Raw genomic sequence first — 23,943 nt, forward strand, 5'->3', positions numbered from 1 at the left:
AAACAGTATGGAGGTGCCTCAAAAAATCAAAGATAGAAATACCATATGATCCAGTAATTTCACTATCAGGTATTTACCCAGGGAAAATGAAAACACTAACTTGAAAAGATCTATGTACCCTATGTTTATTGCAGCATTATTTACAATAGCCGAGATATGGAAGCAACCTCAATGTCCACTGACAGACTTATGTGGCATATTATGTGGTATATATACACAGTGGAGTATTACACAGCCATAAAAAAGGACGAGATCAAGCCACATGAAACAACATGGATGGACCTAAAAGGTATTGTGCTAAGTGGCATAAATCAGACTGAGAAAGACAAATACCATATGACTTCACTTAGAATTTTTAAAAATGAATAAAAAAACAAAAAGGAGAATCAGAACTATAAAAACAGAGAAGAAACAGATGAGTTGCCAAAGGGATTGGGGGGTCAGGGGGAGCATAACAGCTGAAGGGGAGAGGGAGGTACAGGCTTTGGATTATGGAATGAGTAAGGCATGGGAATAAAAAGCACAGAATAAGGAACATAGTCAATAATATCCTAATAGCGATGTAATAGGACAGATGGTCCACTCGTGGTGAGCATAGCATAATGTGTAAACTTGTCAAATCACTAAGTTGTACACCTAAAACTAACATGTGTATCAACTCTACTCAAATTAAGAAATTAAAAAATAAAAACAATGGGACTCTGGAATGCCATTAAAAAAATTCAAACAAACAAAAATAAAAAAGTCCTTAGTAGAGATTCTTTAAAGAACAGGTCTTCTAGGAACAGGAGATGGGCCCATTACCCGTGCATGGTTCTTTCCTGACTTAGGAACCTCCATGTGCTTGAATGGCACTTGGAAAGACAGGCTTCAGATGACATTTGGACAAATGCCACTTTCCACAAAAGGAGAACTCTCTCAGTTGTACAGAAAGAGTTTTGTGGGAGCAAAAGGACAAGGGCAATTCTAAACCTGGTTTTCTATTTGATCCTCAGCCTCTGTAAAATTTATATAGATGAAGGACATACAGCAAACTGAAACTATATGTGTGTAGGGGAACCTGGGTGGCCCAGTTGGTTAAGCTTCCAACTCTTTGATTTCCGCTCATATCGTGATCTCATGGTTGTGGGACTGAGCCCCGAGTCAGGCTTTGGGCTGGCAGTGCAGAGCCTGCTTGGGATTCTCTGTCTCGCGCTCTCTCTCTGTCTGTCCCCAGCTGTGCACGCTCTCTCTCACTCTCAAAATAAATAAACATTAAAAAAAAACCAAAACTGTATCTGTGTAAACATCACTCTGAACATCCTTACCTTAAATGACACACAGAGACCAGGAAAAGACAAGGGAATGAATTTAAGGTACTCAAGTTCCAAATATACGAATCCATTCCTATTTGTTTCATCTTCTGTGTATTTTTTCAACAAGTTGGAAGAATGGCCCCTGACTAAGCTGACCTTATTCTCCATGGACAGGCTTATTTCCCAGACGACGAAGATGGTTCTCCATGAATGGCACGCATGACCACCAGTGCCAGCCTGGCTTCCTGCCCGGGGAGGGCTCACTGGGACTTCACTACCTTCTACATCTCAACATGACCAGACCCGACACCTGGCAGAGCAGTCAGGCATTCAAAACCTGTCATGAGCAGAAATATTTGAAGTCAGACATTATTTTCTTAAACCTTCACTGTGAGTTCAGAAGCAAGTACCATTTCATGCATGTTCATTTCTTTGGACTCCCACAGAGGAAGATTTAGAGTCTTAATCAAATTTTTAATCTGGCCCGAAAAATATACTTCAGTGTTCAATGATATGAGTGAAATCTCCTCTGAGCCATCAGGGAATTCAATGGATCAAAAGCTTTAAGGGATGTGAATATAAATGCGTGTGCTTTTGTGTATACGTATGTTCTATGTTTGTGTCACTGGCCAGGGAGCACATCCATCAACAGTTATAAACCCTATTCCCTCTGGTGATCATTTAGGAGCAAGTTAGTCTCACAGTGGACAACAAGAGTGTATAGAATTCAACACAACACACAACCCCAAAAAGGCTTTAGCACTCTCTCTGGAGTAACAGCATCCTTGCTGATGTCTTACTTGACTCAGAACTCCCATTTGACCCTCATCTCTGCCCCTGCCCTCCGTGAAAGCCCTCCATGAGGAATTCTGTCTGTGCTCCTAAGTGGGTGAGTGGGGGCTCCAGGCAAGCCCATGACAGCAAGGGAAAGGTGTCCCCAGAAAAGTCTCCAAAGATGTAAACACATAAAACAAAGTGCAACGAAATTCCTTGAGCCCGCCTCCGTATAGTCATGTTTGGTGAAGGGTGTTTAATAAGGAGGCCTGCACATCAGTCAAGGTGAGCAGACCCATCCCCACATGGGGGGTTCTGGGTCTGGGTCTGCCCCACTGGGCCCAGCACGGTCAGCAAGGCTTGAGTGAGCCTCTCGGAGCAGGAAGACGCAACACAGTCAATTCTCTCCAACAGCCCAGAGACTTCTCCTTGATGCAGTGAGAAGTGGTGGCCTTGTTGTCCCTGTTTTCTTCCTTCTAACACATTTGAGCGGGACCTCTGAGGCCCAGGGGCCGTGCATTCCAGCCAGCAGCCTGTGAGTCTATTTTTCCTGTCCTTACGAGCCCTTCTGCTCCGAGAAAACCAGCAAGGCCTCTCCGAGTCCGCCAAGCAGGAGGCTGCAAAAACAAAACAAAACAAAACAAAACAAAACAGCAAGAGGTCAGCTTTCTAGTCCCTCGAGTCTGGAGGCTGTGGACCCACAGACTTCCCGGTGCTCACCTGCATCGGGGTGAGGGATCCCTCCTTCCCTAACCCCCACCAGGCCTGCCCTGCTGCCAGGTCAGGCCCAGGAACTGCCTGGTCGTCCCAAGTAGACCTCAGCTGTGTGGCAGGAGGGGAGTGGGCTGCAAAGTGGGATTTGATCTTCCCCTGCCTCCTGTCCCCAGGAAGAAGGTTGTGTGTCCTGTTCATTCTGGCCTGGTGAAGTGACATGCTCCACTCCGCAGTGGACACAGAGGGTTGATGACATGAACCCATGCAGGTATCCAGTCTGATCATCACTGGGGTGACGGTCTCTGAAGCCTGTTATTTCACTGAGACTAACAGAACACTCAGAGATGAAAATACTAAAGGCAAATCACGAATCTCCCACCAGAGCAGAAAGAAATGTGGTCAGTGATTTGAAAATGAAAAGGTGGTGAGAAAACTGCAGACCCTGAGAAGGAGTTGAATATTTTAACATGCCTAAAACTGAATACATCCAAAGGTCTCTGTACATTTTCTATTTTAAACTTCTTGGTAGACAATCGACGTCTGGTTTGAATCCCAAAATTCTTCCCAAAAAGCACTTCTGAGGACTGGACTGGGCCATCACAAAAGATTATGACAGGAGGTCCCTGGTGATGAAATGCTCTTGGTCAGAGGGGCGAACAGCCCTTCGGTTCTACCTGCCCTTCCAGTCTTCTCCCACGTCCCCCACAAGGCCACCCACAATACACACACACATTTACACTATGGCATCTTTATGTTTCTTTCTTTTTTTTTTTTTTTAAACATTTTTATTTATCTTTGAGAGACAGAAAGTATGAGCAGGGGAGGGGAAGAGAGAGAGGGAGACACAGAATCCAAAGCAGGCTCCAGGTTCTGAGATGTCAGCACAGAGCCTGACGCGGCGCTTGAACCCATGAACCGTGAGATCATGACCTAAGCCAAAGTCAGAGCTTAAGCAACTGAGCCACCCAGGCACCCCGGCATCTTTATGTTTCTAACATTCGCCCGGGGCACCAAACATACGAAACACAGGTAGGCTGTGCACATCACATTCCCAGCGAGAAGTGTCACCCATGTGAGGGACTCTGACATAAAGATAATGGTAAATGTACCATTTGCCCCATTTAGCACAGGAATGAGCTGAGCAAGCGTGAGACTATTAAAACAATAAACTGAGTTCCGATTGTGGCTCAGGCATTTATTAGCCACGTGACCCTGTGCATGCTATTCAGCTCTGGTCTTGTCTGTGCCCCAGGAGACGGTCACATCCAGCAGTGTCCGTGAGGCTGAAAAGGATATACTGGAAGCCATCAACCCCCACATTTGGCCTATAATGCACAAGCGATAAAATATACTGACTAGCTGACTGTCCTCCCAGAGCAGCAATGCCTTCCTCACTGGCCCTCAGAGCTGATGTTCCGACTCTGCCTGAAGACTTCTCCTGAGGGGCAGGCACGTCCTGCTGCACAAAGCAAGCCTGTTTCCCTGTTGAGCAACTCTGGCCGTGGGGTCCAAGCAAGCGTCGATGGGGATCTTACTTATCAAAGACCCAGGGCACATGGTTCCTCCCTCCTGAGGGAAGCCCTTCCTCAGACTGACCCTTAAAGAATGCACACGTCATCTTCTGAAACACTGGGGCAAGTGCAGAGTCACCGTGACCTGACACAAAGGCTGCACGGGCCTTTGGGCTTGGGCGGGGCTTGTTTCTGCAAAGGTAACTAGGGGCTCAGCCATTTCTATGGGTTTCCAGGAACCCTGCTTTGTCACCAGGGAGAAGAACAGGGTATGGGCTGGCTCGTTGCCACTCCTCCCCCCATGGCCTTAGAACCATGCTGAAATGTAATAACCTTGCATTTCATCCGTTCAGTTTAGCTATTTCATGAAACACCAAAGCAGCTTAGTGAATGCTCAGAAGGAAACAAACCTTGGTTCAGTTTACTGTTAAGAGAGCCAGGGAGGTGAGCTTTGACGTTGTCTTCTAAACAGCAGGAGAAGCTGACACGGGGTGCAGGAATCTTAATAGCATTACAACCATTTAAGTCAGAGCTTGACCAAACTGTTTGCAAATCTTGTGATTCCCATCATTCCTGAAGTGAACACACTTCATGCAATGAAGGCTCTGCCATACCAGATGGCAGAGCATACCCGGCCAGAAATACTCATCACTAGGTCCTCTCCCAGGGCTTTATTTTCGGCGGCCCTCCAGTCTTTTCCTATCTCAATTTTACATTCATTATTGTGCTTATTCAAGCCGCTCCTGATTGCACTTGATAGGGGGCAGGGACTGTACCCTTTTCCATCTGTAGGCCTAGCCCTTCATGCAGCACATAATAAATATTTTCTCAATGAATGACGATGAATTTCTTACCCTTGCTCCCCTTTCTCCCACCTATAGTCCAAACTATTTTTGTTTTTTCTCTTTTCCTAATGTGCCTAGAGATCTGCCTAATGTACTGTGAGTGACAGTTCACAATTTGATAATTTACTCTCTGTTGAGAAGTAATGAGTGATAGTAATTTAGAAGTCCCTTCTTAGCATTTTAGAGAGTTTTCACATTTTTTAAAAGGTTTTTTTTTTAAAGATTTTTTTCATGTTTATTTATTTTGAGAGACAGAGACAGAGCATGAACAGGGGAGGGGCAGACAGAAAGGGAGAGAGAGAATCCCAAGCAGGCTCCACACAGTCAGTGCAGAGCCCAATGTGGGGCTTGAACCGTGAGATCATGACCTGAGCCGAGATCAAGAGTTGGATGCTCAACCGACTGAGCCTCCCAGGCTCCCCTTTAAAATTTTTTTAACTAGGTTTTATCGCCAGCACAGAGTCCAATGTGGGGCTTGAGCTCACGACCCTAAGTTCAACACCTGAGCTGAGATCAAGAGTGGGACACTTAACCGACTGAGCCACCCAGGCACCCTTTTTAACTCAAATGGAAAACTGGTAAATTTCAGTCACTGTGATCCTAGCTACACTATGGGGTGTGTTGGGGGGAGTACTTTCTTCACCCCCTAAATTCACTCTTCCTACAAAGAGGCTTGGGCAGTCTCCGTGCAGTGTCCTAAAATTAAAGGCGTAAGACGTTGTTACTCAAAGATGATATAAGACCATTTTCTAAAGACTGTTGGTATTAGTGAGGCTTGTGCTGAGATCAAGCATGTTGGTAAGCCATGATCACTGGTGGGCCCCATGAATGACTGCCTAAGGAGAGAAGTGGTCACGGAATCCTCAAAACAAAGAGGTTGTGTTTTGGTCATTTTCTCTCCTTGTACTTTTGCAAAGAGAAACTATTGCAAAGAGAAGAGTGTCTAAAAAGGATGCAAAGAGAGGGCACCCACAACTAATTCTACTCAGCAGGGACACTGCTCACAGTTCAGCATTTTTTCTTTTGTGTGTGTTGAATCCTCTTTGCTGAAATTTTGGAATAAAGGGAATTCATATCAATATATACAATAAAACTCTGTTAATTGAAAGTGAATAATTAAATATTAATCTGGACATTTAAATTCTGGGTTTGCAATAGATTGTTTTTATAATAAAAAACAAGATAATTTGCTGGACAAGATCAGTTGCTTTTAAGAAAAGACTTTAGGGGGCTCCTGAGTGGCTCAGTGGCTCATCTGACTTCGGCTTAGTTCATGATCTCACAGTCCATGAGTTCGAGCCCTGTGTCGGTGCTTTTGATTCTGTGTCTCCCTCTCTCTCTCTCTCTGCCCCTCCCCCACTCATGCTCTGTCTCTCTCTCTCTCAAAAATAAACATTAAAAAAATAGTTAAAGACTTTAAAATTTGACCAACATTGGTACTTAGGTTTATAATTTTCCTCCATATATATACATATATATATATATATATATATATACACACATTTTTTAAGTTTATTTATTTATTTTGAGAGAGAGAGAGAGCAAGCAGGGGAAGAGCAGAGAGGGCCAGGGGGAGAGAGAGAGAATCCCAAGCATTCTCTGCACTGCATGAAGCATGAAGCCCAATGCAGGCTGGAACTCACAAACCATGAGATTATGACCTGAGCCGAAATCAGGAGTCAGACACTTAACCAACTGAGGCACTCAGGTGCCCCAAGGGTTATAATTTTGGGGGTACAGTATTTAGAAGGCTGGCCACTCGTTTATTCGGCAAGCCCTTAGGGCTAGGCAGGGAGACACAAAGGTGCGTAAAATGTGGTTTCCCTTCCGCAAGAGCTCACGATTGCAGGTAGATGGGGTGTGAACCCTCACCCGGCACTCACGTGTGGTACGTGCTGACGGGGCTGTGCACAGAGAGGGTGGGAGAGGCTGCCCAGGCCTTGACACACGAGCTGACCAAATCTCTAATTAGAGGCTGAGCAAGGTTCTTAAGATCTTGCTGAAATTTGGAATGGCGTTTTCTCCACTAACCACCACAATCATTTAGATCTGTGATTCCCAACTGGGGTCATTTTGCTGCCAAAGGGACATGTGGCAGTATCTGGAGACATCTGAGGAGGTGCCGTTGGCATCGGTGGGGTGGGGCTCAGTTTGTAGCTAAAAACCCTACAAAGCACAGCACAGCTCCCTACAGCAAAGAATTATTCACTGTAGCCCAAAACGTCAACAGTGCTGAGGTGAAGGAAAACCCTACTTTAGATGATGACCTGTTTTGTACAGCTAAGCTGCTCCCCGTCCAAGAAGGCGGCTAATGACATCTGAACTCATTTCCCGGACGGTGACCTTGCTGGGGTCACGCACTGTCTGTAGCCTCGGAGCCCACCACACGCTTTTTGTGACATGAATGAGTATAAAGCAAATGGGTGTTCGGATGTAGCTGAGACAGAACCCCCTGGCCTCAGCCAGCCTGGAGCCGTGGAGGCCGTGCTGACTTAGCCCACGTCCACGTGACAGGCAGCCTCTACCTGGTCCGGCAACCGCTGCCGTGGGGACGTACAGGCTCAACGTGGCACTTGTTCCACATTTTCAAAAAAATCAGGAAATTTGGACTCTTATGGGGAAATCACCTGATTTCTAAACGTGATCGAATTTAAACTCCGAAAGCCAAAAAACAAGCAATAATGACCCTACGGGCAAACACGGGACGTCTAAACAAAACAGTTCTGCAGTCCCTGCCCTCTGTGACTTCTGATCAGTCTAAGCTCCCACACGTCAGACAGCAGGCCTGCCTGTGCCCAGGGTCTGAGAGCTGGTCACCCAGGCTCCGCTGGGGACAGCGCGGGCCGGCTCTGTGCAAAAGACAGGAAATCTGAACTAGAGTCTGACACTCCTCTTCTGGTGGTTCACTTTGTGGTTGGAAAATTCTTTGAGGCTGAAAACACACCATCCTTAAACTCAAGTTCTGAAAAATCAGGAAATTCCAAAGTCAAGGTTCCTTTTGCAATAATCACACACGCTGTTTCCTTGATTTGGGAACACGCAGCCTTTCTTTCCATTTTGCTCAGGGCATACCATAAAGTTCACAGGATGTGAAACAGCCTGCAGACCTGGCCTCTTCCAGACTGCTGCTGTAATATCTAGGCTCGGCCTTTCCTCCCCACTGGAGAGCCACCTCTCTCCTATTTCTCACACTCCGGTCAATGCCTGGGTTTTTTAAATCCGTTCTGAAATTCTGTACAGATTATGGTTGTCCAAGGCTTATTCGTGAGATAGAAAAATACGCCAAGAATTTAGACTATCACTATGAAGGTTAAGATACAGACATTGGGGGAAGAGTGTCAGGAGACACTGGGAATGTACCAGGAGATCTTAGCAGTTGGGTTTTTGGATGTCAGTGGCCCACTGTGGGCGTCATGCCTTCCTGGAAGGACAGGTGCAGAGGAAGGAGGAAGGCGCGAAGGATTAGCTCTGTGCCCCACAGCCCCAGCTCTGGTTCCAAATCACTAACTCTCACCGTTGGCACTCCCTGCCTGCCTCTCCACCCTTCCTTGCCTTTCCTGGGGCCAGAGGGCCCAAATCCTCTTCCACCCACCGCCTTGCTCGGCCTCTGTGTTCTGCCTAAGGTCCAGTTCAAACCAGTTGCATAGCCCGCCTGCTGGCCCGTCCTCTCTCCTTCCTTCGGCCCTCACATTCACCGTGCATTCAGACTATGACTATCTTATCCCACAAACTATCTTCACGATTTCCATTCCCCCGTGCTCCTTGAAGGCTGAAGGATGTCTTACTTCACATGTGGCAGTCACTCAAAAGATATTTTTAGCTAATTGATAGAATTATTGCTAATAGCATTAAAAAACCCAAGACAATGAGATCTTTTTCCTATGATCATTCCACTGGACAATCTTAGTTCATCATGTCAGCCCTTGAACAAGAAATAGAGCTGTCTTATCCTGGATAACACTCCTTTCGTATTGCTGTCGAATTATCTAGAAGCTCTTTATGGATGATCATATTGGTGGGAAGAGGAACGTACAGGCCAATTTCTCTTATACCTCCCTTACGGCCCACTGTTACCTAGACACTGTCTACACTGCTGGTAAATCCCTGGTGTTTGCCAAATCAGTCGTGCAGAAGTACATGAAGGCTACAGGACCTTGGATACACACAGATCTGGTTTTGAATCCTCACCCAATCATAGTAGTTATAAAATCTTGGTAAAATCACATAATACATACAAAACTAGTAGTTCACCGCTGGTGCTTACGCTGGTGTGGATGAGTGGCTGAAAGATGCACAGTGGTGTTCTGTTTCTTGATCTGGATGCTGACTGCAACGGGTTTGGTATATTCAGTTGTGAAAATTCATCACGTTGCACATTCATGACATATGTACTCCTCTGGATATATATTTGTGTGTCAATAAAATACATACCCCAGGGCGGCCTGGCCGGGGTGGCTCAGTCAGTTTGAGCATCTGACTCTTGATTTCAGCTCGGGTCACAATCTCGTGGTTCGTGGGTTCTAGCCCCATGTCGGGGTCTGTGCTGACAGTGCGGAGCCTGCTTGGGATTCTCTCTCTCTCTCTCTCTCTCTCTCTCTCTCTCTGTCCCTCCCCTGCTCTATCTCTCAAAATAAATAAATACAAACTTAAAAAATACACACACACACACTCCAAACACCCTTTTGCCAACATTTGAGAAAAAAAATTAGTATCCTGGTGAAACCCAAACAATAAATTTGCTCTTCCTCTCTCCAGGCAAAAGACTTACCATCCCACTGTTGCACTCGTCAGGATCATATCAAACAGCAATATGGACAAGCCAGCTGTGAGGACCTGCGGAAATAATTTCAACAAAAGGCCATCAGAGCAGCAGGACTTCGGTAACCTTCTCCAAAGTCATCGTTCACAATGACTTGTGAGGCCCCTGTATTTAGTGCTCCCTCTGAGCTAAGCATTTGGTGTGGAAAATGCCAAGTCCTAGTCTATTCGGGAGGTGAGAATCTTCAAAGAGACATTTAACTTCCGAACTCTTCAAAAGAGGAGGCACGCAGCCAACGTCTCACCCATCTCTCTCCAGGGCAGGGGCATGGTGAGAATATTCATTTCCATCCTGTCTCAAGGTGAAGAAATAATCCCCAAAGCCAGTTGTGCTCATTCATCTGTCCCCAGATCCTCCAGATAAAAACTTGGCTGTCACCCTGCCTTTGCCCACAGCACCGTCTCTCCCCTGTCCTAATGGCCATGTCTTGCTGGCCCGTGATACACATTCTACAAAACCAGATACTTCTTGGGGGAGGGAACAATTAGATCATTAACTAACTCTTGCAGGGGCACCTGGCTGACTCGGTCAGAGGACCACGCAATGCTTGATCTCAGGGTCGTGAGTTCGAGCCCCCGTAGGCTGTACAAATTTCTAAAAAAAAGATGAATAAACTTAAAACAAATATTTGCAAGTGTCTAGAAGCCAAAAGAGAGGGAAGAGGCTACCCCCACATCTTTCAGAGCTAGAAATTACGGAAGAGTGTCTTGGAATGGCAGTAACAGAACTTGCACCCCCACGGTATCACCAAACAGCACACAGAGTATACGTGAACCAAAGACCCAAGTTCGTCACCATTTGGAATGCCTGCTTAGGAAAAGATGGTCATTTTCCTAGAATTCCATATTCTCAGATGCAAGACAGCTTCTGTTAGGAAGGTCAGCCTGAGGACTTACTTTCTTGCAATGAGAAGTAAGAAGCAGATCATTGTGGGATGGGTCACTCAGGCTGGACACCCTGGGACATGGGCAATACCATCTCACTCAAGGGGACCCATCCACTGTCCTGGAGCCCTCTTTGGGTGTCCAAGCTGGGAACAAGGCAGCAAGCAGGTGGTTCGAAGGAAGGAGGAGTATGTTGAAGGAGCCTTATCCTCATTCATTTACCATCTTAAAAAGAAGTCTGGGAACATAAACCAGGGACCTTCAGTATAGAAACTCTGTGAAGTTTCAGAACCTTTGTAATTTATCTATTTGAGTCCCTTTCTGTTTGCTTCTTTTATTGACTTGCAGCAAAAACCCTGATAACAAAACAGACCTGGGTTGTCTTTGGGAACAAAAATGAAGCGGCGACCAGGTCAGCCAGACAGCTTGCAAAGCTGAACCCAAAGAACAGAGGAAAGAGGATTGTCAGAGTGCTGGGGGTGGCGGTGGGAGCATGTATCTTTCTTTTCTTTTTAAAATTTTTTTTACAAGTTTATTTATTTTTGAGAGAGAGAGAGGGAGAGAATGCGAGACAGAGAGCACAGGAGGGGCAGAGAGAGAGGATCCCAAGCAGGCTGTGCTGTCAGCAGGGCTAGATGACAGTGAGATTCTCTCTCTCTCTCTCTCTCTCTCTCTCTCTCTCCCTCTGCCCCTCTCCCCCACTCGCGATTGACACGGGGCTCAATCCCACGAACCACAAGATCATGAGCTGAGCTGAAGTCAGATGCTTAACCGACTGAGCCACCCAGGCGCCCCGGGGGGGGGGGGGACGGTACCTCACAGAGCATGATGAATGGCGCTTGTTCTCCTCCTACCCTCCTCTCGTTTTATTTAACATTATATTTAGGACCTTTGCATCAATGGTCATACCTGAAGTGGGCCTAATATTTTGTTAGCTCACAGTGTAGCCATCTGGTTTTGGAAACAAGGTTATACCAACCACATAAGTTAGTTCATCAACCTCCCTGCTTATTTTCCTATAAAGAATAAAGACGATCTTTACTGTGGATGTTAATTCTGACTTGAACACCTTTGGACCTGCACCTTCTAGTTGGGGTGGTCTTTAACGGCCAACGTCCTAATCAAATTTTCTCCTTCTCCTTGATTCAAGTTTGTCATTTTCACTTTTTCCAAAAATGTGTTTCATCTAGATTTTCCAACTCATTAGCATTTTGCTATTTGGAAAAAATATTATTTTTTCTCATTGGTGCCCATTTTAATTACCTTCCCTTTCGTTCTTAATTTTATTGTCATTTTCTCTTCCTTTTTTTCCTCCCTTAGTTTTTTAAAATTTAAATTTTTAATTTAATTATTTTTTTAATTTTTTAATGTTTATTTTTTTTACATTTATTTATTTTTGATAGAGAGAGACAGAGCACAAGTTGGGGAGGGGCAGAGAGAGAAGGAGACACAGAATCCGAAGCAGGCTCCAGGCTCCGAACTGTCAGCACAGAGCCCGATGCGGGGCTCGAACTCACAAACCGCAAGATCATGACCTGAGCTGAAGTTGGACGCCCAACCGAGTGAGCCACCCAGGGGTCCCTAATGTTTATTTATTTTAGAGAGAGACAGAGTGTGAGCAGCGGAGGGGCTGAGAGAGAGGGAGACACAGAATGGAAGCAGGCTCCAGGCTCTGAGCTGTCAGCACAGAGCCCGACGTGGGACTGGAACCCATAAACGACAAGATCATGACCTGAGCCGAAGCCGGCTGCTCAACCGACTGAGCCACCCAGGTGCCCCACCCCCAATTTTTTTTTATTTTAGAGAGAGAGAGAGAGTGTGAGTGGGGGAGAGGGGCAGATGGAGGTGGAGAGAGAGACAGAGACAGAGAGACAGAGAGAGACAGAGAAATTCTTAAGCAGGCTCCACGGTCAGTGCAGAGCCTGACATGGGGCTTAATCCCACGACCCTGGGATCATGACCTGAGTTGAAATCAAGAGTCAGATGCTCAACTGACTGAGCCACCCAAGTGTCCCTCCTTCCTTCTTCTTAATCAAAGTTAAGTTTGTTCATTTCTCTTTACTTTTGCAACTTCTTGGGATGTCCTGACATGGTGCCAATGGTGATACGTTTCTTAGGACTGATGAAGCAGGCCCCGTTCTACTGACGGATGGCCACGATGTTGGCAGCTTGGTGTAACGGAACACCTCACAAAATTTATGAAGGGCCCAACTAGCCTTTCCTAATTCTTCACCATGTCTTCATGCCCTTCACCCCTTATCACCTCTTTACGGCCTTCTCTGACGGGCTTCGGCCCTCATTCTCTGGTTGCGTCTCTCATGTGGCTTTCCATCTAGCGTGTGAGGCTGCCACCTCCCACCTGCCCTGAAGTACCCCAGCCTGGGACTTGGGCCTCTGTTCCTCCACACGCCTCTTAGCCCAGGAGGAATCCCGTCTGCCATGAGATAGACAACGGGCCTGCTTATTCCTCTTAACTGCACCTTTTGCCAAGAAAAACACATCTTAAAACTTCCAAACCAGCCCTTACTTGAAAATAAGACTGGTTTAGTAGCCACACTGGTGCCTTTGACATGTGCCGCTTCCTGGAGATGTTTGTACAGTCTCTTGCCTTTCTCCCGAGGCACTTTTTCAAACTTTTCTAAAGTTTTATCTCTCGATGAGCACATTTTCTGCTGGCTGAGACACTCACTAAAATTTCACAGAGAGACGTATCTTATTTCTGTAGTGAATGTATGGTGAAGCTGTCTGCACCACGGAGCTACTGTGAAGTTCAACAGACCACTTTGTAATCTATTCAGTAAGAAACACTGGTTTCTTGGGCTTCCTTTTGCTTCCATTGCCAGCCCTCGCAGTCAGCATCGGAGGCATTTTCTCACACACACATACACACAGTCACCAAAGTTCTACCAGTTCACAAAAGTCACTGCTGAAGATGGGTTGAGTAGGAGCTGACAGCGCCTCACTGAGAGGCAGACAATGGGCACTCGGCCAGCCCGACTTGCCCACTAAGTGACTTGCACCCACACATCAACCTCAACGTGCGATGTGAGCGTCAAATTCATGCCTCAGCCAAGTGGAAGATTTCTGTATGCCATGGGCCATCAGGACTGCTCAAGACCCCTCAAAAGTGTGAATGATAAACCTGTTCATGCCAAGGGCCCACTCTGCTTCCGGTTCTACTGCGGAATAAACAGAAGCCAGGAATAGCTGAAGGCACAAGTCTGGGTACAGAGTGCCCTACACACGGTCACCTAGGTGCAGGACCTGAGAGGTGGAAGGGACTCCCTGCGATCACAGGTGGGGGAACTGTGACCGAGAGACGGTGAGTGATTTGCTCCAGGGGCCTGGGACCCCAAGCAGTGAGGGGTGGAAAAGACCTCGACTCCCAGGTCAACCTTCTCACACAGCCAGAAACTCAAGAAAGGGTCCATGTGAGCTCCATATGGTTTTTTTTTTTTTTAAAGATTTTGTTTTTTAAGTAATCTCTACACCCAACATGGGGCTTGAACTTACAACCCTGAGATCAAGAGTCTCATGCTCTACTGACTGAGCCTGTCACATACCCCTCCACGCAGTTTTAGAAGGAGAAAAAAAGAAGAATCCACTGAAGACAGGGCTTCAAAGAGATATTTGCAAACCCATGTTCATAGCAGTATTATTCACAATAGCTCAGATTTGGAAGGAACCCAAGTATCCATCAATGGATGAACAGATACCCAAAATCTGGTGTATACATGGTTATTCAGCCTTTCGAAGGAAGGCAATTCTGACCCATGCGACAACATGGATGAACCTTAAAGACATCATGCTAAGTGAAATAAGCCAGATACAGAAGACAAATATTGTGATTCCACTTACATTAGGTGCTTTGAGGAGTCAAATTCAGAGACACAAAGTAGAATGGGAGTTACCAGGGCCTGGGGGGTAACTGTGAGTGGGGAGTTAGTGTTAATGGGTACAGAGTTTCAGCTTCAGATGATGAAAAGGTTCTGGCAGTGGATGTCAGAAAATGTGTAAACTTTTTTTTTTTAAGTGTTTAAAAAAATGGCTAAAATCTGGGACTCCTGGGTGGCTCAGTCTGTTGAGCATCCGACTTCAGCTCAGGTCGAGATCTCACAGTTCATGGGTTCGAGCCCCATGTCGGGCTCTGTGCTGACAGCTCGGAGCCTGGAGCCTGCTTCAGATTCTTTGTTTCCCTCTCTCTCTGCCCCTCCCCCACTCACACTCTGTCTCTGTCTTTCTCTCTCTCAAAAATAAATAAACATTAAAAAAAATGGCTAAAATCTGCTCAAGAAATAGACTTCAAGTTACACTTGGAACTTGCCATTCAAGAAACTTAAGTAGCAGCCATTACGAGCACTTGTCCTTATTTTCAAAAAGCATTTTCAAAAATACAAATTTTTCCCCACAGAAGAAAGAGTCCTGTGGTCTGAGGAATGTCTCCCCTGTACACACAGATCTGAATAACAAACACCAGGACCCGCCACAGCTGAGGGACGCCAACAACAGCAGAACTCAATACATTGTGTCTGCGGCAGCAGGGGCTTTGAACTTCCTGGCTTTGTCAACGGATGTCACAACCTCTGTGTTATTGAAACAGATTTTGGTATTTAAAGCAGATCAGGCTTGTTTTTTAAACATTCATTTTGATCCTAAGACAAATTTTCTGTTTGTCTAAGGGAAAAATAAAGGGGAATATTGTTGGTGGGAACCTGCCAGACAGTCGTGCATTTGGGGGGGCAGGAATCAGGCTTGTTGCTTGTTAGTATTTTGTTGTTTAAATACCTACGACTTCAGAAAAAAGGGACTGCAGCACGTATAAAAGCCCTTCACGGTGACTGCCTCACTTACAGCCTGCACCTCCTACTTCAACTAGCTGTAGTTCTTCAAACACGGGTTCTACCATCACACTGCCTTTGCTGCAAGGTCTCTCTGCCTGGAACAGTTTCAAAGGCCTCCCCACACAATTCCTGCTCACTTTTTGAAAACCCATTTCTAGGGACACCTGGGTGAATCCGTTGGTTAAGTGTCCCACTCTTTTTTTTTTTTTTTAATGTTTATTTTTGAGAGAGAGAGAGAGCACAAGCAGGAGAGGGGCAGAGAGAAAAGGAGACAAAGAATCCAAAGCAGGCTCCAGGCTCTGAGCTGTCAGCACAGAGCCCAACACAGGGCTCAAACTCACAAACTCACCACCTGAGCCAAAGCCATATGCTTAACCGACTGAGCCACCCAGGCACCCCAAGTGTCCCACTCTTGATGTCAGCTCAGGTCATGATCTCATGGTTGGTTTGTGCGATTGGGCTCCATAATGACAGAGTGGAGCCTGCTTGGGATTCTTTCTCTCCCTCTCTCTCTCTGCCCCTCCCCTGAGCTCTCTCTCTCTTTCTCTCAAAATAAATAAACATTAAAAAAAAAAAAAAAAAAAGAAAATCCATTTCTAGAAAACATTTTCTGGACCTTCCCCCCTGCCTCGCCCCATCCACACATCTAAGTGGATCAGGCACTTCTTCCAGTGACTTCCATGCCCCTTGACATTGTACATGTTAAACTATGGAAATGTGTGGTCTCCCCAACCGGGGCATGCACTATCCATCTTTGTATGTTCAGGACATACCAACAGAGACCCACGTAAGGTAAGTGGCCAATAAATATACTTTCCAGAACTGCACTAGTCATCAGAGCTGGTAAGTCACAGTCTTGTTTTTTGTTATTTGTTTTAGAGAGAGAGAGAGAAAGCACAAGCAGGGCAGAGGGTCAGAGGAAGAGAGAGAGATAATCTTAAGCAGACGCCACAGAACACAGCCTGACATGGGACTCGACCTGAGCCAAAACCATGAGTCAGACGCTCAACCAACTGAGCCACCCAGTGCCCTAAAATCTTATTTTTAAATCCCTTTTGATATATTAAGGGCACTTGGACCCCGGACGGGAGAAGCACAGAGACATTCTCTGCTCCTCTTCTCTGCTTCTTTGCGCAATTACCTCCAGGAGGCTAGAAAGAGCTCCTCAGGGAGGATCTGCAGCTGGTTCACTCTGATTTCAAGTCCAAAAATGTCAGGAAAGATTCTGATTGTCTCCTGGACCAACTGACCATGGCTAGGGGGGCAGAGAATGTAAGAGTGTGGAAGTTCATCCTTGAACTTCATGGTTAGAATCAAGGAAGGAACATTTCCCTGGGGGGAGGGAGGGAAAGTGCTGGGCAGACTGAACACCAGATGTCTTGCATGCCCTTGCCATCTACACCTGGGAGCCTGTAGGAAATGCAGAATCCCAGGCCCCACCCCAGACCTACCGAACAACATCTACATGTGAACGGATCACCAGGTGATATGCTTGACCATGAAAATGTAAGGAGATCTCTACAACCCCCCCCCCCCCAAACTCCAGCACTGTCTCAAGAGCTACTCTGTCCAGCTGGTGTGGGACAGCTTGGCACAGCCACATCTCCAAAGAAGGGCAGGCTGTAACTCCCTCACAGACCACGGAGCGGAAGGCATATGTCAGACTGGCCTGGAGTCTGTCTGTGTCGAAGACTCACCTGTGAATATTACTAATTAACCTTCCTTTTAGAGTAAAGAGTAAGACGATAAAAATTTATAAACTGAGAGCAGATTATCTCTTTTTTCACCTAGGACCCAAGGAACTATTCCAAGTCCACCAGACAAACACCTCACCTAAGGCTGAGAATCTACTTGGCAATATTTAAATGTTCAATTAACCCTTATTATCAATCCTATGATTTATTATAATGATCAGTGTAATAATTATTATTATTACTTTTTATTTTAGAGAGAGAGAGCAAGCATAGGCGAGGAAGAGGGGCAGAGGGAGAGAGAGAGAAAGAGAGACAGAGACAGAGAATCTCAAGCAGGCTCCACACTCAGCACAGAGCCATCATGAGACTTGATCCACGTCCCTGGGATCAGGGCCTGAGCCAAAATCAAGAGTCCGTTGCTCAACCGACTGAGCCACCCAGGAGCCCCATGATCAGTGTAATTATTATTATTTTTGAGAGAGAGAGAGAGAGAGAGAGAGAGAGAGAGAGAGAGAGAGAAAGCATGAGTGGGGGAGGGACAGAGACAGAGGGAGACACAGAATCCAAAGCAGGCTCCAGGCTCTGAGCTGTCAGCACAGGGCCCAGTATGGGGTTCAAACCCATGAACCACAAGATCATGACATGAGCCGAAGTCAGATGCTCAACCAACTGAGCCACCCAGGTGCCCCGATCAGTGTAATTATTAATGAGAGACAACCCAAGCTAAACTCTGGGCTTGGCTATTAATAATCTTCGGCATCGCCTCATTCAAGTGCACAATGAGTTATTCCTTTTGCCAGGTATCAGAAGAACAATCTTATTAATTCATCACTACAATTTTAATTACCTTTGTTCTTTTATCATAGTCTAAAGTTATATATATATATAATTAAAAATATATTAATATATAATATACATCAAATATATATTTAAAAGATATATTAAATATATATATATATATATATATATATATACACACACACACACACACACACACACATATGTACATACATATACACACCAACCTGGGGCAACAGGACTTTCTTAAAGGCACAGTGTCTTTCTCTTCAGACACAGTTTCAGATATGATGCAACTGATGGGGATTAATAAGGCAGCCAGTGGTGAGAGGAACAAGTTCTTCCTTATGATTCTCTCTGCCCATCGGGAAGGAAACTCTTCGGCCTCCTAGCCTTTTATTCTCATCCAAGTTCATTCTGATGGGAAGACTTACTTATCTTGCTGTACATTTACTGAGGCTCGTTTCACTTGTTGGTGGGATTCCAGGGCTTCAAGCACAAAACCCAGACTCTATATGGTTTCTCTCTTCTCTTGAATCCAAGCAATAAAATTCTCTGGAGTTTCTGTCTCCACCTGTTCGGGGTGGGATTGGAGGATGGGAAGGAAGCCATGCCCGCTATAAGGAGCAGAAAGCCTTAAGTCTCTAAACCAGGGTTGACATTTTCAACTCAACTTTGTTTCCCACTTGTCTACTATTCCTTGTGCATGAATTCTCTTAGTCTACATTCCCAGAAGGGAAGAGGCGTGGGCAGTAGAGTTTAAGTACCCAGACTTTGAAGTGTCCAACACATGCTATGTACTGAAAAGACCTGTGCGTCTTGTCACACCATCTGACACCGGTCCTTTGGTTGTAACTTCAAAAATCTGTGGCCCTTTGGACATGTTTTCTCTTGGGACTTGTAACTTCCTGGCACAGCTGTGCAGAAGGTGTTAGCTCTTCCCCCAGGTGTCAGACTTTTCTTTTCAGTATTCATATTTCTCAAGCGCCCATATTAATATGTACACTGACGAAGTGTTTCCTGGTACCTTTGGAGGGCTTCTTTTTATCCCTGTTGGCATTCCACTTCAGCTCATCCTAAAATACCTGATTTGTTGGATTTTCTATCAAGTAAAGGGGCTGTAAATATGCCAAGTATAATGTTGATGTACTTAGAACATCCCATTGTTGAAGACAAATGGAGAATTTGAGATAGCCCCAACTTCCTCTCAAACTCAATTCAGGGACAGCCTGGCATAGAGTTAGTAGATTCTTCATTCTGGAACATTCCCTCAACTTTCTCAGTTTCATCTTACTCAGTAAATGTACCCAGCTTCTCACAGACTTACCTTTAGAAGGATGGGTTTCTGACAAAGTTATTTTTTAGATTTTGTCCTGCTGATTAAAAAGTTCCATCAGTCTCCCAAAGCTAAACAGTACTCTGTGCTTCTGGAAAGGAAGGGCATGTGGCTAAGGTGTTTAATTTTCTAAGTTGTTTTGATTCACTCAAAGGATAGATCTAATCTCTGAAGTGTATTTTTAGAAATGAAATAAATTTAAGCTCAAAGGAGCTTTAAATAAAAGCACCATAATTATATTTACTCCAAGACCATGAGGCTTTTGTTCATCTCCTTTTGACAGAAGTTCAATTCATGCCATTGTTACCCTTAGTAATACTAGAGGTGGAAGAACAGATTTGCCAAAATACATACAGCAGGACCTCCTTGCCATGTTTAAAGAAACATGGTGCCCATTTGGGAAAAATCCTTTTGCTACTTACAACCAGCCTCCTTCCTTAATCCCAGTAATTCCTGAAGAAATACCAATCGGGAGAAGTGAGGCTGTGAGGTCATGGGCGGTGCCCTGGCCCAGGTCCAGTCACACTCGATTCTGCACGATCTGAGAGTGACAACTCCTGAGGAATGTACAAAGCTTGTGCAAGACTCACTATGTCAGCTCAGTTCCACCAGAGGGATTCACACAAACCGCGAAGGCTTTTAGCTATTGCTGGACAAGCTGGCACCCACTGCAAAATGTCAGCAAGCTCCTCTCTATGGACTCCCCCTCCCCCCATTCATATGTTTAAGCCCTAACCTCCAATATGGAGATGGGGCCTTTGGAAGGTAATCAGGGCTAGATGAGGTCATGGGTGAGGGGGGTCCTCATGATGGGCTTAGTGACCTTGTAAGAAGAGACCAGAGAGCTCGCTCGCTCTCTCTCTCTCTGCCATGTGAAGACACAGCCAGAAGGCAGCCATCTGCAACCCAAGGAGAGAGCTTCCTCCAGACACCAACCCAACCTTGGTCATGTACTGGTGGCCTCCAGAACTGTGAGAAATAAATATCTGTTGCTTAAGCCGCCCAGTCTGTGGTATTTTGTAATGGCAGCCTGAGGAAAGACATTATTCCTTGCTCTTTTGGAGAGTTAAAAAAAAATGAAAGTTAAAAAAACAAGGACTAACAGTTTCAGAAGAAGCTGTCACCGAATTAGAAGTGAAAAAGGAAAAAGGCTTTGAGTTATTGCTGGAATGGAGCAGAGGCTAAATGACGCACACAGAGCACCTCCCTGGGCGCTAGAGAGGCGAAAATGGAAGTCCAGAACCTGCCCTCGCGGCACCCTATTCCAGGTCAGCTGCTCCAGAAGGTGACCAAGCAAATTGTATCAATATAACACGCTAAGTGCTGAGATTACGAGTACACTCTGGATACCATGGAACAAGCCCCACACCGAGGCAATGCCCGTATTAATCTGGGACAGATAAGAATTACTGGGTGAGGATGTTTGGGAAGGGCGTTCTACATAGAAGGAACAGTACAAACAAGTCAGCAAACTCTAAGCCCCTGGGTATCAACTAGAGCACCAAGTGAGGTGAGTAGTGGCCACCGTTAAAGCTGAAAGAAACAGAGAGAGGAAAGAAAAAAAAGCTCAATAGCTGGGAACCCCTTTTCTCCTAGCAGGTATTAAAAAAAAAGCCTTGGGGCGCCTGGGTGACTCAGTCGGTTAAGCGTCCAACTTCGGCTCAGGTCATGATCTCACGGTCCATGAGTTCGAGCCCCGCGTCAGGCTCTGTGCTGACAGCTCAGAGCCTGGAGCCTGCTTCAGATTGTGTGTCTCCCTCTCTCTCTGACCCTCCCCCGTTCATGCTCTGTCTCTCTCTGTCTCAAAAATAAATAAACATTAAAAAAATAATAATAATAATTAAAAAATGAAAATTAAAAAAATAAAAATAAAAAAAACCCATGGAATTTTTTTTACTTAGGGAAGCAGGCAGCTGGTTTCAGGAAGACTGGGTATCTGGTTTGATCAGCATGCCAGAGGTCATCCTGGACTTCAAAAGAGCTCATGCCACTCTCGTGGGCCTCTGTTTTTGTGCCCATGTCTGTGGGGGAGTCCTGGGGGTCAGAGACTCCCTGAGTGACCTCAGGTGGGCCAGCTGCCCTTTCTGGATTTCAGTTTTCCTCTCTATAAGAAAGGAATCCTCTATAAAGTGTTTCTCAGGGATTAAATTTTAGTCTTTCTTTTTTTTAATTAAAAAATTTTTTTGGAATGTTCATTTTTGAAGGAGAGACAGAGCGTGAACAGGGAAGGAGCAGACAGAAAGGGAGACACAGAATCCAAAGCAGGCTTCGGGCTCTGAGCTGTCAGCACAGAGCCCGACGCAGGGCTCGAACTCACAAGACATGAGATCATGCCCTGAGACGAAGTCGGATGCTTAACCGACTGAGCCACCCAGGTGCCCCTTAGACTTTCACTTAAAAATTTTTTTAAAGGGGATTAGGGATTTTATTCATTCCCTGACTTGTTCTGGTGAGAATTTTTAAGAAGCTTAAAGAAGCAGGGGTTACAGGCAAAATACATCCATTAGAAGTAGATGAGAGAGATAAAGTGTACTCTCCCAGACATAAGCCAGGTGTGGGACTGCTCTGTTGTAACACAGACCTCTTTTTCTAAAGTTTAGCGTTAGTGTTTTCTAAACCAGAAATGTTACTGTGTATCCTCCCCGACATTTGGTATTGTCAGTGTCTAGAATTTTAGCCATTCTGGTGGGTATGTGGCTCCACATCAGATTGGACACCACTTGCCTCTCATTTCCCCATTCTCTTACAACCAAGCTAGTACAGGGCAGACAGCTGCAATTTCCCTACTGGAGACCCGGCCAACGATATTTAGGGCTGATCCTCTTTTTCTTGCTGCTTCTTTTTTAAATAAACACCCGGGTAGAACTTCCAAAATGTTAGAAAAAACAGATTCTCTGAGTCATTTGAAAAATTGAACACAGCACTTTGAAACCTGTGGTGTTACTTGGATCTGGTCATTTTGAATTTCTCTTGACACGAGAATGGGAAAATGGCACAGAGCATACGTGAAGGCTCTCTATCAACACGAGTCAGCAGCTCTCAAATTGTAGCTGAACTCAAAATGCAAACAACATGTCAAATGTTTCTCCATCGGCGAAGGAAAGGCTCATTGTTTGCAAGTAATGCTGCCTAGCGAACATAAAATGTGCAACACACATTATTTCCTACAATCCCTGCAACATTTCTGTGAAGTCATACAGTGATTTCCATTTTACAGATGAGAAAGCTGATCCATACGAAGGCTAAGTAATCTTTCCAAGGTTACACTGCTAGAATGGAATTCTGATCCAGGTCTTTCTGTCTCCTGAGAGCTGGGCTACCTATCACAACTCTCTACTGTCTCAGCACTTTATAAATTGCTGCTGAATAACTCTGCTGAATGTTACATGTTCCAATAGAGCAACGTGAAAAAAAAATTTCAGGAAATAGAAAAACCTCTTAAGCATGGGTATTGAGGGGCACCTGAGTGGCTCAGTCAGTTAAGCATCCAAGACTCTTGATTTCAGCTCAGGTCATGAGCTCACGGTGGCGAGGCTGGGCCCTGAGTCAGGCTCTGCACTGGGTGAAGAGCCTGCTTCCTCTCCCTTTGCCCCTCCCCTGCTCATGCACATACTCTCTCTCTCATAAATAAACAAACAAATAAATAAAGCACGAGTATCAAAAGCCAGTTATGCATTACATAATTCTCAGAGTGAACAGTCAACAGCCTGCCTGAGTATAAATTGAGGAAAATGTGAATAACCATGACTGACTCCCCAGAAGACGCATCAGAACTTGGTGAGGTCTGAGTGGTTCACGCAGCTGTAGCTCAACTCTGATGCTGGGCCAGGGAGTACTTCCGTGAAGAAGTATCTATTAATCACACAGAATGGGCTCGGAGCTGGGCTGGCTGCAGTGGGGGATTCGAGAAGACACCCACCTACTCCCTCAGTTCCCTGGAGTTAACTCTTTTTCTAATTTCTCAAGAGTTCTAGCTATTCTTGAAAGGCAAAACTTATATACTCCAATGAAAGGTGACACTGAATAACCGCCAAACACCTCCCCCTGAAAGTGCTGAACTCAAAATCCTAATATTTTAAGGGTGCACAGAGGACGGTAAAGAGATCTGAACAGCAAAGCCTAACGGTGCAAACATTCGGCAATTTGGGATAGTAGTGTCGACCATGCTTACTGCAGCATCCGTAAGGTAATAATTTGCAAGAGTACAGGGACCAAAGTCAAGAGAACACCTCTTAACTCTCACCTAAAGAAAAACATTTGTTTTCACCGGTGAAAATCCTTTCTCGGGGAGAGAGGGCAGTGCAGAGATAATAACAGGTGATTGGATCCTTGAATTCCTTCTTAGAATTAGAACTAACACAGTGTGACAATCTTGTTTCTTTTTTAGGGGGAGGGGTAGTCATTGTACAAAAGACTACCCAGAGACTTGAAA

The 23,943-nt window shown here is 45.4% G+C and overlaps 1 protein-coding gene across 4 annotated transcripts in view; it reads right to left on the minus strand.

The window, feature by feature from the left end:
- Positions 1-111: 111 nt before the first annotated feature.
- TMEM241 (transmembrane protein 241) overlaps positions 112-23,943 on the minus strand; it is a 116,445-nt gene continuing 92,613 nt past the window's right edge. For 3 of the 4 annotated variants that reach the window (XM_045041778.1, XM_019815072.3, XM_045041780.1), the window contains 2 exons: positions 9,908-9,972; positions 112-2,686 (listed from right to left, as the gene is read on the minus strand). In XM_045041778.1, coding sequence (XP_044897713.1) covers positions 2,626-2,686; positions 9,908-9,972 — 126 coding nt within the window. In that variant the 3' untranslated portion in view covers positions 112-2,625. Of the gene's footprint in view, positions 2,687-2,724; positions 3,407-9,907; positions 9,973-23,943 lie in introns of those variants that run through there. The other variant, XM_045041779.1, reaches the window with a different exon arrangement.

Source organism: Felis catus, chromosome D3, assembly GCF_018350175.1.
Source record: "Felis catus isolate Fca126 chromosome D3, F.catus_Fca126_mat1.0, whole genome shotgun sequence".
Classification (NCBI taxonomy): domain Eukaryota; kingdom Metazoa; phylum Chordata; class Mammalia; order Carnivora; family Felidae; genus Felis; species Felis catus.